This window comes from Lithobates pipiens, unplaced genomic scaffold (assembly GCF_037356315.1).
Source record: "Lithobates pipiens isolate NorthernLeopardFrog02 unplaced genomic scaffold, aLitPip1_a1.2 Scaffold_18, whole genome shotgun sequence".
NCBI lineage: Eukaryota > Metazoa > Chordata > Amphibia > Anura > Ranidae > Lithobates > Lithobates pipiens.
In genome coordinates, this window is record NW_027507758.1 from 345,844,534 (window position 1) to 345,858,744 (window position 14,211).

A 14,211-nucleotide genomic window follows, 5' to 3' on the forward strand; every position below is an offset into this window, starting at 1 on the left:
TTTTTGGACTCACTTAATGACTTTCTGAGCTTTGGGATCCAGACTGGGACAAATACCTCCCTTTGGCCTGGGAATGGTGAACAGATTGAAATAAAACCCCAAAATAGTTTTGCCACATGATTTTAGGCATTGACAGCTTGATTAAAAAGACCTGCTAAATGTAATCTGTCAAAATCAGATGAAGGACAGGACCTGTCAGCATGAACAGAGCTCTAGAAAGGGCTTCCAATGAATTATTGGTCGGGTGCCCTAAAGACAGGAGCATCCTCTACCAAAATAGTAGGTGCCATATTAAGGCAGGACACTGCAGGATCCACAGTGGGAATGCACCATTCCTGCACAAAATCCTCACCAAACAAATACAACCCCAATAAGAGCTTAGGGTCAGCAAACTGTTTATCAGAGTGCTTTCCAATCTCCACAAAGAAAAAAATAGAAAAGTAGGTGGCAAAAAAAGAAGGGATTGTGGTCTTATGAGTTTTACATTACCCACGACTGGAAATAGCACTGATAAAAGCAACAGGCTGATCCTGTAGTTTCAGAGTGATGCACTGCAAACCAGAAATGATTGCCTTTAATTTAGGTGCAATGGCAATAGACTGCAACTTCTCAGGGGTTAGCTCATCAGTCAAGGATTAAAGCAACTATGAATCAGACAGAGTCTCTACAGCTAATGGCTCATAAGCCACTAAAGCAATGGGCAGATCAGATCAGTCTTGCATGACTATGGTAAAAACCTCATCTGAGAGTGAAGAGGGTCCAGTCTCACCCATTGGTGCTTCAAACAGTCCCAGTTATAGTAGGATGATGTGAGCAGGGGCCCCCAGAGCAACTTGACTACCTCCCCCTTTCCTTGAATCAAATGTGTGGCAATTGTATGGCAGGTAAGGCAACATACTGTATATGTTTAGGGTAAAAGGTAAGGCCTCAGGTTCTCAAAGAAGCAGCTGAGGTTTGGTTTGCCAAAAGTGTCCAAAGTCACTGTAGGTGGGAAATAGGGATAGATTGAAGAGCAAAGTCTGACTAGTTCTTTGCAAACAGGAACAGCAGTGCTATGATGCTTTCTTGAATCTGTATGGTGAGAAAGAGCATAGAGTGGGTGTGTGCAAATTATTATGTCATGATGATGTCAGTTCTCAGTCCCACAGCGTCAACCCCTTCTGTGGTAAAACCAGCAGGGACAGCAGGGACAGGGAAAAAGGCACCAAGTGACTTAAGTAATTGAGGTAGCTCCCAGTACTAGGCTTGACTGGCCTATTGCTAAGCGAGAAATCAGACAAACATTGATGAAATGCTAGAGGCTCTGGACCTGAAGAGTGCTCGTCAGCCAACTTCCATCGGAATAGAACCTGGAAAGTGCCCAACTTGGAACCCATTGTGTTCTTTCCAGGCTATCCCCACACAGACCATTCAAGTGGGTTTTTCAAAAGCCAAGCTCAGGACAACCACCGCCGGAGAGCTACAGATGATAAAACAAAGCTCCAGCAGCAACGTAGAGAATAAAAAAATAAATCTTTAACTCAGCAGTATAGTTATCTATCCTCCTAGGACACTAACAAAAAACCTAAGGCATGTTGGTAGCTGGAGCAAGCCTACAGTTTGCCAGTGTACAATACCCCATTTGTCAGAACATGATGGTTAAAGACTTCCTGTGAGGCCAAGAAATAATTTATTGCTTAAATAAAACATTTCCGGGTTAATACAGGCTATGCAGACTATGTATGTCAGAAATTACACACTTGAGATGATATTCTCTAAAAAAAACAATGGCTCCAGGGTTTTTCTTTTACATTTAGCATCCCCACCACCCTCCTCCTATTATAGTTCCCCCTACAGCTGTCAAAATGACATCAGGGAATTGCTATTTATTAGATAACGGAGGGCTGTCAAAATGCAAACTGTGTAATGCCCCTGTGTAAAATGATACTTTCAGAAAGGCTGCAGTTGTCAGTGAGTAACACAGTGAAACAATGTACTGTTACATTGTATTTCCCAGTCCATTCATATGTAGATCAAAGTTGTGATCATTGATCTGCATTAGACATGTGCATAATGGAAAAAATTGTTTTGTTTCTCATAGATTCGTTATGTTACTAATTTCATTTAGTTATGGAATTCATTTAGTTTGGTTTCGGAATTAATTTAGTTTTGTTGTGTTTTCTTTACATTTCATTTTCATTAAAATGTGTTTCATTCATTCATTTTCTAATTAATTCAAACTTTTCAGAATGATTTTAATTCGGATTGGTTAAAAAATGTTCGACCAATTCAAATACTGTGTGAAGAAATAGCTGAAGAATAGCCGGGAAGCCACCAACACGTGTCCCTGACAGATGAATGTAAAGATAAAGAATGCCGGCGATTGCCCAGCAATAGAAAAATGTAAAAAAAAAAAAAAACAGCGTGGGCCCCCCAAAATCCATACTAGACCCTTATTTGAGCATGCAGCCTGGCAGGTCAGGAAGGGGGGAACGAGCGAGCACCCCCCTCCCCCCTAAACCATACCAGACTACATGCCCTTAACATGGGGACAACCCTGGGCCCTGGGCTGGTTGTCTTGGTCTGCGGGTGAGGGACTTATCAGAATCTGGAAGCCCCCCACCGGGGCCTGCTCCCTCCCATGTGTCCCACAGGAAACAGTTTTGTACAATTCTTTTATTAAAAAAATTAATAGTGTCCCTCGATGTAGATCCACCGTCAATCGTGACTCCCGCCAACCCAAAAAAAATACAAAAAATGCTTTGCCTCCTAAGAGGATACCAACCGTATGCCCTCTCTTCACTTTGACAGCTCTTATGTAGGCAAGGGGTGGGGGCACCCACCTACGTCAACCGGTGACACCACCCTGTTCTGATGTCATGTGCCTATATAAGAGCTGTCAAAGCAAAGAGAGGGCAGGCTGTGGGTAGCCTCTTAGGAAGCAGGGTATTTTTTTGCAATTTTTCTGATCGGTGGGCGTCATGATTGACAATTGATGTACATGAAGGGACACTATTTTGTTTTTCGATAAAGGATTGGTCAAAAACTGTTTCCTATGGTTTTTTACTTTTTCACACATTTCGGTGAATCGATATGGGTACGAAGAGGGCCTTGTCCCCATCAACATGGGGACCAGGTGCTCTGGGGTCGTGTGCAAAGAACCAGTACCCCCATGTTGAGGGCATGTATCCTGGTGTGGTTCAAGAGGGGGGCTGGCATTTTTTTTAAACATTTTTCTATTGCCAGAAATTGACGTCATTCTTTATCTTGATGACTCATTAAGGACACGGGCATCCAGCTTTTTCCTCACACAGAGTTCAGATCAGTCAATCCTTTTTTTGACTAATCCAAATTCTAATCATTTTGAAAAGTTGGAATTCATCAGAAAGCGAATACATTTTTTTTTTTTTTATGAATTTCAACAAAATTATTTCATTTGGAGATTCGGATACATCCGAATCTACAAATAACCAAAAATGAATCCGAATTTGTATTGAGAACAAAATACATACCACACGTGCACCACCCCCTCTCTTCAGCCATCCCATCGATGACCAATGGATAGATTCATGCATAGCATAACTCTATCCACAGAAGCCACTGCCACCCCCTATCCAGGCTCCTGGCAGCTTTTCAGGTGCCAAGTGCATGAATTACAGCGGCTAAAGGTGTTTTTGAAGCACCTGATTAGAGCCATATCCTCTAATAGGCGTCAAGAAAGGTGACCTGTGAGTGCCATGCTTGGTGTTTGCAGTTCACCCAGGTGTGTTAGAACAGCGAATCAATATTCACTTTCCTAACACTGAACCGCCTTTCTGCCAATCAGGTGCTCAGGTCTGATTGGCTGAAACTACAGGCGCTGTGATTGGATGCCTATCGGGAGGAGAGGACGGGAAGAAACACATGAAGGACACCGCTTGCTGCCGTCACCCATTGCTCCATAAAGATAGGGTTAGTGCTGGGCAGACGGCAAGCGGGTGGGGGGTCACAGTGGTGGCATTTGATGGCACAGTGGCAGCATTTTAATGGTCACAGTAGCAGCATTTGATGGACACAGTGGCTGCATTTGATGGGCACAGTGGCAGCATTTGATAGCACAGTGGCAGAATTCGATGGGCATAGTGGCTGTGTTTGATTTTTTTTTTTTTTTTTTAGAATTTTTCAGTTTGTTTGCACCCCTACCCAAAAAAAATTTTGAGCACCAGCTGCCACTGATGTACAGTATTAGTATTAATCAGGGAAAGTCAGTGAGATGCTGCAGCATGTGCCCTGTAATGATGCAAAGACCCTTTGCAGGAGTTAGAAACACCTCCCAAGTTTCTCTTCTGAAGCTCAAGAAGATTTCTCTTACTTTTTGAATCTATATAGCATATAATCTACATAACATTTTATGACACTGTAATGGGATACTTTAATTAAAATCTTTCATATAATGCAGTATACATATGCATGCACAAACATTAACCAGTGTTTATTCTGTGTAAATTTACATATACTTTTTCCTTTTGGCTTATAGATAAATAAGGGAAGACCTTCAAAAACTTACATCAACAGGTTTGTCATCAGATGCACGCCCCACAATAATAGATCGTCCCTGAAAGTCAATACTGTTCTTTATATCCGTCTGCCTTCTTTCAATTAATTTACAGTCTACATAAAGTGAGATAATGTTTTCTTCAATGGATATTCCAAGCTTATGCCACTGACGATCAAAAAGAGGGTGAAGCTCTCGACTCCTAAAAGTATAGAGTAAAGTGGATACTCCACTTTTAGCAGTAAACTCCACAACTTTCTTCTCACCATCAATTATAATTGAATCCTAAAAACCAGAGAAAATAATTTATTAGTAGTAATGATCCTTGTGACATCTATACATTTTATTATAACTGATTTTAACAAGCTTTATTGCACTTGCATATGATGGTCACCAAACCCGTTCCCCTTGTATGCCTTTTGGACTTTTCCATTGAAGGTTTCCACTTTTTAGAAAACAAAATGTCTGCCAGTTTTATAAAGGACCTGGTGGCCAGGTTTTTAATGGACCCCTTAAGGCTGGGTTCATACTTGTGAGAATTGGATGTGGGTTTTTTCCGCATCTAGCTGATCAGACACTGATTTTAATGCAAATGGTGAAATCCTATTTGGGCAAGCGCATTAAATATATTATAAAAATTATCATGCGGATAAAGGATAAAATAATAAAATAATCTGCATATGTACAGGAGTTTATCACTGGAATCTCTATTCTAAACACAAGTTTATAATCTTGTACACTGGCTAATGTGTGAGCTTCTGCACCTGAGCACAAAGATGTGGTATTTGCAGTGCAATGTTCTGACGCTGGTATGCAGATTTTGAACATATTAACAGTGGTTAGAAAGATGCAGAAACATTTAGAAAAATTTAATTTTTATTTTAGTCACGCCATGACAAAACCAGCATATTCAGATGCTGGTGAGTACAATCCAAAGCAAACCACAGTCAATCAGACCTACAATTTAAACTGACCAAAATATGATTGAACATATATACCTTATATTATTTTTGCGAGTTTAGTGGGTTAATTAACTGGTAATCCTTGTACCAGATCTACCTATGTTAGTAGTGCTCAAGGAACAGCCCAATATCAACTTAGAATGTAGCATTATAACGGTAATTTTGCAGATGGAATTGGTATCAGAGGTCAAGGACTTTTGTGAGAAGGTATCAAAATCTAAGATACACAATTTCTAAAAAGTGGTGGATCTCTTTTAACCTCCCTGGCAGTATGATTCAGTCTGGAATTAGGTGCTGAAAGTGGTACAATTATTTTGCATGGAAATCTGGCGTTTTATTTTGTAGTCCTGTAATTCTTAGGCCGCGTACACACGGGCGGATTGTCTGCCCAACTAAGTTCGTCAGACAATCCGACAGACAGTCCGTTCAACTTTTGAATGAACGGACTTGACCACACACAATGAACAGACAGTCCGCTGAAAACTTGCGCGATGACGTGTACAGCACATACGACGGGACTAGAAAAACGACGTCCAATACACTGCAATGCAACCTTCGGCCGTGTAAATCCTTTCTGAGCATGCGCCATACTTGGTCCGTCCAACTTGCCTACACACGAGCGGACTGTCCGCTGAAACCAAGTTTGGACGGACAAAACCAAGTTTGGACGGACAAAATTACGGAAATTCCGAAAGACTAAGTCCGTCAGACTGTCCGCTGAAAAAGTCCGCTGAAGCCCACACACGAGCGGATTGTCCGCTGAAACACGGTTCAGCGGACTAAGTTGGGCAGACAATCCGCCCGTGTGTACGCGGCCTTAGGAATAACGCTCTTAAATCTGTTCAAACCAGAGTCTAGCAAACATCCCGGGTATGATAAAGTTTATAATATAATAAAGAATAATAAAAATTATTCAATAATGTAATCAAATCCTAAAACACTGAAAAAGGGACACTTTTTGGTTGCTATGGACAATCTCCACATTCCAGGCAGAAAAAACAGTATTTATAATATAAAAGTGCATGCAGGGCACTGCACACTTTTTTGAATTTGCCGCCGTTCTCCGCTCCCGTGCCCCGTAACGTCGCAGAGAACGGAGCTCGGCGGCATTCGGCACTGTGAATCGAGCGGAGGACAGCACGATCACACAGCGCGGAGGACATCGCTGGATCCAGGGGACAAGGTAAGTAAGTCTCACTGTGTCCTCCCCTGCATCCAGCGATGCGATCCCGAGTCTGGCTCGGGGTTACCGCTCCTGCTAGTAAATTCCCAACACGAGCCAGACTCGAGATTACTGCTAGGGAGGTTAATACCTAAAGTCTACTTGTAAAAATAAATATAACATGAACAGTCATACTGTAAAATATATGACTGCATTTATAACTTAAAATGCAAATGCTATTAACATCCTACCTGCACAACCCCAGAACGAGTCAATGTTTTCCACAAAGTCCAGCGCTCCTTTTTGGTATTGCGTCTTACACGGAAAAGGGTACTTATTGAATATTCATCTGGAAGTCCAGCAGTAAAAATCTTCCTAGAGATATAAAAAGTACCAGCTTTTCAATATCAATATATAAAACAATACACATTTTAAAGAAAATAGTCCCTCTCACATAATAATGTTGGCACAGATAGAGAGTCTTTAGATTGAACTGGACAATCAATTCTTTCAGATGCAAAGGAACGGGTGCCAAATTAGGATAAAATGTCCTGTATCAATGTGGTTGATTTATTAACGGCAAATAGGCTGTTTGCAAGGGAAATTGCACTTTACATGGAAATATTCTGCAGAGCTTGGGTATGTGGTGAAATTGCATTTTACAAAAAATACTCAAAGTGCAGGAAAAATAAAAATAAAACTGTTTGCATGTGATTAAATGAGAAAAGTTGGCAAATCCTCATCTCATTTATTAAGCTCCAGGGATAATTCCTTGCAAAGTGAACAGTCTATTGTAAATAAATCAACCCCCAATGTAACCGCTCAAAAAAAGGTGTGTTCTATAAAAGATATGTTAATGAATAAATAAATAAATCATTTGCTGATATGGACAACATCCCCCTTTTTTGTAATTGTGTATATAAAGTTAGCAGTGTGAGGGCTGATTCACACTAGGGTGCATTCCTGTGTGATTCATATGCAGTGCATTGCAGCGTGATTTGATGATTTGAGTCTATTCATTTTGAATAGACTGAATCACTCTGGACTGCACCAAAGTAGTGCATACATTACTTTCAAAAAATGCACTGCAACTGGATCATATGGTACTTCTCTACCATATAATCTGGTGCAGGCAAACACACTGCATATTCAACCTGCATTTTGGGTGTCAGTGCTGTCAACGCAGTGCTGGAAATGCACACAGAACACACACTTATATAAAAATAATCACTATGGTATTTTTAATGGCTAACTCAGGCTATTAAATATGCAGACTTTCAGGACACCTTAAGCCCCATACACCCTATCAGTTTTTCTGCTGAGTTTTTCCATCAGATTTACCAAAACCATATAAAGCAAGGGCCTGCCTGGTTGCATACACATTAAAACTCCTAAGGTTTTCCCTCATATTATATGGTTTTGGTAAATCTGAAGGAAAAACTCAGCAGAAAAACTGATAGTGTGTATGGGGCTTTAGATGCTTTCCTATGGCTTTATGCAACTATATTTTCTAAAACCTGAGGAAGGGATCTAAGATGCATCTTTAACAACTTGAGTAATCAAAAAACAAAAGATAACACCTAAATTACAAACTGTCTGCATTACAGCTGGCTAACGTCTACTACTGTAGATGTATAGAAAACCTGTTTAAAAGACCTACTGTCTAGAAAAGGGATGCACAATCTATTGTCTTTTAGCTTCAGAAAAACTATTAGTCCCAGCATATAATGGCAGGACCTACATATGCTTGCAGTTGCTCAGACCACAGATTGCATATAGTTAGGCTAATGCCCCATACACACTATTAGATTTTCTGCTGATTTTTTCCTTCAGGTGTACCAAAACCATGCAGTGCAAGGGCCTGTATGATTGCATACACAATGAAACCCCTAAGGTTTGACCTCATATTATATGGTTTTGGTAAATCTGAAAGAAAAACTCAGCAGAAAAACTGATAGTGTGCATGGGGCTTTAGAAGATGGGGCTTTAGTAGCCCTAGCCACACATGCTACAAACACCTTTACCATCAGTTACACCTGCTCTCTCAGTGTTAATTTCTTACAGCTGCAGATATGAATTCATTATATGGTTCCAGAATATAGCTAAAATTAACCTTTTTCTTCTTCACATTTTTATTTATTCTATTTAGGGAAATCTTCCATACTTCATTATATAATACTTATATGATTAGTTTCCGGGTATTATTGGCATAATTAACGTGCTCACATCAACAGAAAAATGTAATTACTCTGGGACAAATCTCAACTAGCATTAAGGCAGAGTATCACTTTTCATTCTTTAATCACTTTCATTCACCGGTAGTCTGTGAAATATTATACAGCGTGAAGTGAATTTAAATAGCTACTTAATTAGGAAAATATGTGCTGTGTGCTTAATTTTTGGAATTCTGAATGAAATATTAAATGTTTGTGGAAAAATATTTCTCAACTTCTCACTATCATAAACACCTCCAAATTTCCTACCCATACTACAACGAAAGTGATCTGTGAAATGACCATGCTGTACAGCAATATAGCTATGAATAGGACAGGAAATACTGTAAATAGTCACTCTTTCAAACAGGAGACTGTCAACAGAGCTGCTGAGTTAACAGAGATTAATCTTTTTTCCAAGCCTCTATAAAATGAGTTACTTTACTTTCAATGTACTATCATGTGTCCTCGAGTACATTTTGATACACTTGAGATCCAAGCTTCCCCTTAAAGCAGACTTTTATTTTATAGGTTTGCTGAGTAGGATTACTGTTCTAGTTCAGGAAAATGCTAAATGTATCTTGAACATCACGGATTGAGTTCTGTAAACCTAGAACAGATCGTCTGTGATGTTCAAGTGCATTGAATTTGGTGGATTAAATGCCATACAGCATGCATTTGATTACATGTGCATAGGGGTAATTATGTGCATATAATTAAAAGGAAAAATATCAAATATGGCCACAGGTAGGAAATATATTTTAATGACCTGGCACAAAAGCAGTACACCAGTATCCACCCTTTTCTACCATATAAGGGAATATAATGACATAGCATGTATATGTATTATTATTTTCAAAAAATGTCACCCAAAGTACAAAAAATTATAAAAAAGGTACAATTTCACATTGTCTGCAGGCTCTCCTTCAGGCAGGTTATGGAGTATTTCCCACCAATGAGCATGTAAGAAAAAAAGAACAGGAGGGAAGTAGAGAAAGTGCCACTGTCTAAGCATAGTAAATAGCCATATTACACTGTAGGGGTTCCCCACCAGTAAAAACTTTTCATCCATCCTCTATGTACCTTTCCATTGGGACCAATAGAAGGATGCTGCCTGCTGAATTAAGGTAATGCTTTGCTTTTTATCTATTAATGTGAGAGCATTAGTGTTATGTTTTCTTTTTTTAGTTTGTAATGAATACTACAGTCAGTGTGGCACATTCCCTCCCTGTCCTGTTCTGTTATTCCGGTCATCCTGCACTGTTCCCAACTTTCTGAGGTTATCCGCCAGGAGAAACCTCCTATCCATCCACCTTATGCTCCCCATTGGGGACCAATAGAAAGGCACCATCTACTGGATCTTTGGACTTATGCCTATTTTCTACCTATTACATATAAATGCATTATACACCACTTTAAAGCAATACTACACTCTTATTTTTTTCTTTTTCATGCCTCCTTGGAGACACTGCTGTAGCTGCCACCTCCTAATGCCTTACAGATCTATTATCAATATGCTGTAACAACTCTTTTGTATAAGAGTGCAATACTTATTACCATTTTACCATATTGTTGTTTACACATTTTTAGACAGTGGCACTTACTTTCCCTATCTCCTGTGCTTTTCTTTTCTTGAATTTAATTAAAGGGACAGTTTTTAGTCAGTCAGGACTGGTTTATAAATCAGCAATATATATTTTCACTAAAATGACATACTGTAAAAAAGTCACTCACAGCTGAGTAGCCTTGCCCCAATATTGTGGAACAAAGGCTTCTCCCTTCTTCCCATGTGCCCAAAAAAGGAGAAAAGGAGACAGGGTTAATAGTAAAATGAGGAAAGGGTAATGCTGGAATCTGGATGCTTTCTTTATAAGTTATAAATTAATATCTAAACCAAACTCCACCCCAGGGAAATAAGTACAGGGGTATATTAGTACCAATTGCTTATTCCCACAGAGAGTGTTACCATATGGATATATACCCTACCCTGGTAACTAAGCTCAGGGTGTGAACTTAGCTAAGTGGGAGTGGGATCTAAAAATGATTAACAGAGTGGCAGTCCTCAGCCACATTGTGAGCCAGAGGACCCTACAATGTCGTTAACACCTCCCCATTTAATTAAATACTAAGTCTAGAGGAATCTCTAGAAAAAAAGGTTAGCAGCAGCCCCCTCCTCCAGCTGCCATTTTGGAAGGTCGCCATATTAGAGTCATTGACTAATTTGATGTCTTTTCTAACCCTAAGAGTTGCCCTTCAGATATATACAAAGCTTCTGGTGTGATGCCAGAGAGGTTTGATGGTAACCGTGGTAACCGTGCATCCTTCTTGTGTTTTAGGATGAATTGCAAGCTGTTGTTTGCTCTTAAGCCTAGGTCATATGCCACCATTGATATGAAGGTTTGCGCTACCATCAATCTGCTCACCGGGCAAATCTAAGCATAGCTCGTCAGCTACTACAGGAAAGGAGTCCAGTCTTGGAAAGCTGGGAAGCATTCATGTTTGCTCTGGACTCTCACATCAGTTTAGAAGAAAACCTTGGTTCCCAAGTCTGCTCCTAGTTCACGTGGCCTACGAGTACCTAGGGATAGAAATACCCTGTACAGATATGACTCCAAGCCTTTCCAGTACATGCCAAGCCATGAAACTCTAAGCCCACAAAGTCTAGATGCTCCTAAGGATAGACACACACCTACTCTGGAGGATGAGGAACCCATAGAGATCTGTGCCATCTGGTCCAAGCTGCCTAAAGATGAAAGAGAGCAAAGGAGAGGTTGTGGTCTTTGTTTCTATTGTGGAGAAAGAGGGCACTTTATTTCTCTCTGCCCATCTCATCCACCTCGGCCAAAGGATCTTCAAGTAGATACTATTAGGATCTATCCTGCTTACCCTGCTTATCAGCCTGTCAACTGCCAAGGTTGCTGTAAGACCTATCCACGTTCAATGACACAATGCCTACGGTGGTTAACGATACCGGTGTCCCTCAAGAATCCTTAGCCAATATCCCTGAGAAGCTTTTACCATCTGGTCTAGAGGCAACTATGAAACCTTCTGACAACAAAACAGTTACTGCAGTCATCCCAAGCTCCATAGTTGTAAGTGCATAAACATCATCCTGTCCTGCCAAGGAAGTTTTACCACCTGACTGCACTTATGCCTCGAATGGCACCATAGTTCATAAGAAGGAACTGCAGATGTTTTAAAAAGCTTTGCAAGCGACACAAGTCTCCCCTGCAAGAACTTCTAAAGCAACAATTCCCAAAGGGAATAAGGAAATATCTTCTAGCACAACTGTTAGTACATATGGCATGGATGACTATGAAAAACTACCTAGTAGGGGAACTCCACGCCAAATTTAAAAAAAAAATGGTGTGGAGTTCCCAACAAAAATTCATACCAGACCCTTGATCCGAGCATGCAACCTGGCAGGCCGCAGTAAAATAGGGGGGGTGAGAGTGTGCCCCCCCTGAACCGTAGCAGGCCACAGACCCTCAACATTGGGAGGATGCTTTGGGGGTCTGTGACCCCTCAAAGCACCATGTCCCCATGCTGATGGGGACAAGGGCCTCATCTCCACAACCCTGGCCAGTGGTTTTGGGGGTCTGCGGGTGGGGGGCTTATCAGAATCTGTAAGCCCCCTTTAACAAGGGGACCCCCAGATCCCAGCCCTCCTGTTTGAAATGGGAAGGGGGTACAAAATTACCCCTACCATTTGACAAAGAAAGTGTAAAAAATTGTTAAAAAACACACACACACACACACACACCATTGGGAAAAGTCCTTTATTAAAAATAAAAAAATAAAAAAAAACATTACAGCTGTGGTAATCCACTATTGCTATCCAGCGATGGGTGATATCTTTTCTGGGGTCCAGTGATGCCTGATCTCTTCTCTGGGGTCCAGCGATGGGTGATCTCTCCCAATGGTCCAGTGCAGTGCATCCATCCTGTCTCCACCAGAGACACTGCGGGAATCCCAGCAGCCTGACAGGTTTTAGCTAAGGAGGATGGGGCCACCCGTCACCTGACCCCACCCCCATCTGACGCAAGGGGAAACGCAGGCTTCCCCAGTGATGTACGGGTGACCCTGCCCCTGATGTAATGCAGGTTTCCGTTACACTGCCTTACTCTGATGGCTTGGTCAGTTCATTGTCTCTTGTATTTACAAAGGTTCCTATTTTCAAGTTGCAGTGTTCCAAGACTGAACCCAGCTTCTGACCCTGGCTCTTTTCATCATTAACTCTGACTTTTGGAAACCCTGACTATGGCTTCACCTCGACAATCCTTTAGTAAATTCCTGTCTAGCCCCCTGTGCACAGATTCACAGGTAGCCTTTTGTTACTGTGGGCTGTGTGTATTTGCAAGGGTGAGCATACATCTCTGAACTATGGACTCTAACCAAGGTAAGCCCTTACACAGTGGCAGCCGACAGCCAGTCATTGGGCTGTACAGGCTCAACGGCTGCAGCTATCCACACAGCTGTTAATCCCAGCTGAAGAAATTAGTGGATTCTTGTCATTGGGAATTTTCCGAAATGGATAAATACCACGTGAATGTAGCCCTATATGGAAACTATGGTTTGAACAAATAGCTACTGTACTTAAAAGCGGCTTCAATTTAATAAGCAATTCATACACATTTTTTTTTTTGCTGACAAACACTTTACTATAAAATTCTCATAAAGTCTCATTGCTCTCTATAGTGAATGCAATATATTCTATACTGTGCAAATCAATCTCGCCATGTGAAGAGATTACATATCTCTGGTTACAGTAAAATTACTTATCACTGATGCTAATAAAGCAATTATCATGTGCACACTGCAAAACAGGTGTAGAATATAATGAAATGTAATGGGTTGGGGTTTAGGACTTAGCTAACTGCGGCTAATAGTGTATAATGCAACCCTGAGAGTTTGGATAGCAGCCAAGAGCACAAACATGAATTGCTATACTGTACAGTGGGTGAAAACTTGCAGAGTGTGTGTGTGTGTGTGTGTATGTAAATATATATATATATATATATATATATATATATATATATATATATATGCTCTGGCAAACTACCAAAAAGGGGGAAAAAAACACGCAATCATTACAACAAAGACGACCTTTTCACACCATTAACACAGAGATGGCTCCCAGAGAACAGATGGATCAAAGCCTGTTTATTTCAACTGTTTTTTTTATTTTTTTAATTGCTTCATTAACTAAAAATAGTCCAGGAAAGATCATCTTGTTAGATTTGTTGTACAAGAAAATGATACTTTCCGTATTTGATTTTCTTTCCATAGCATTGATCAGTGGAATAGAAGAGAGCTGTAAACCTTTCACTTCCCAAAATAGTGACTGGACATGGAAGAACC

General features: G+C 40.6%; 1 protein-coding gene across 3 annotated transcripts in view; it reads right to left on the reverse strand.

Annotated features, from left to right (window-relative positions):
* The window catches only part of COL19A1 (collagen type XIX alpha 1 chain), a 1,105,372-nt gene that overhangs the window by 837,263 nt on the left and 253,898 nt on the right, over positions 1-14,211 (reverse strand). For all 3 annotated transcript variants that reach the window (XM_077487416.1, XM_077487415.1, XM_077487417.1), the window contains exons 5-6: positions 6,889-7,012; positions 4,526-4,798 (exon numbers count right to left, since the gene is read on the reverse strand). In XM_077487416.1, the coding sequence (XP_077343542.1) occupies positions 4,526-4,798; positions 6,889-7,012 (397 nt within the window). The remainder of the gene's footprint in view (positions 1-4,525; positions 4,799-6,888; positions 7,013-14,211) is intronic.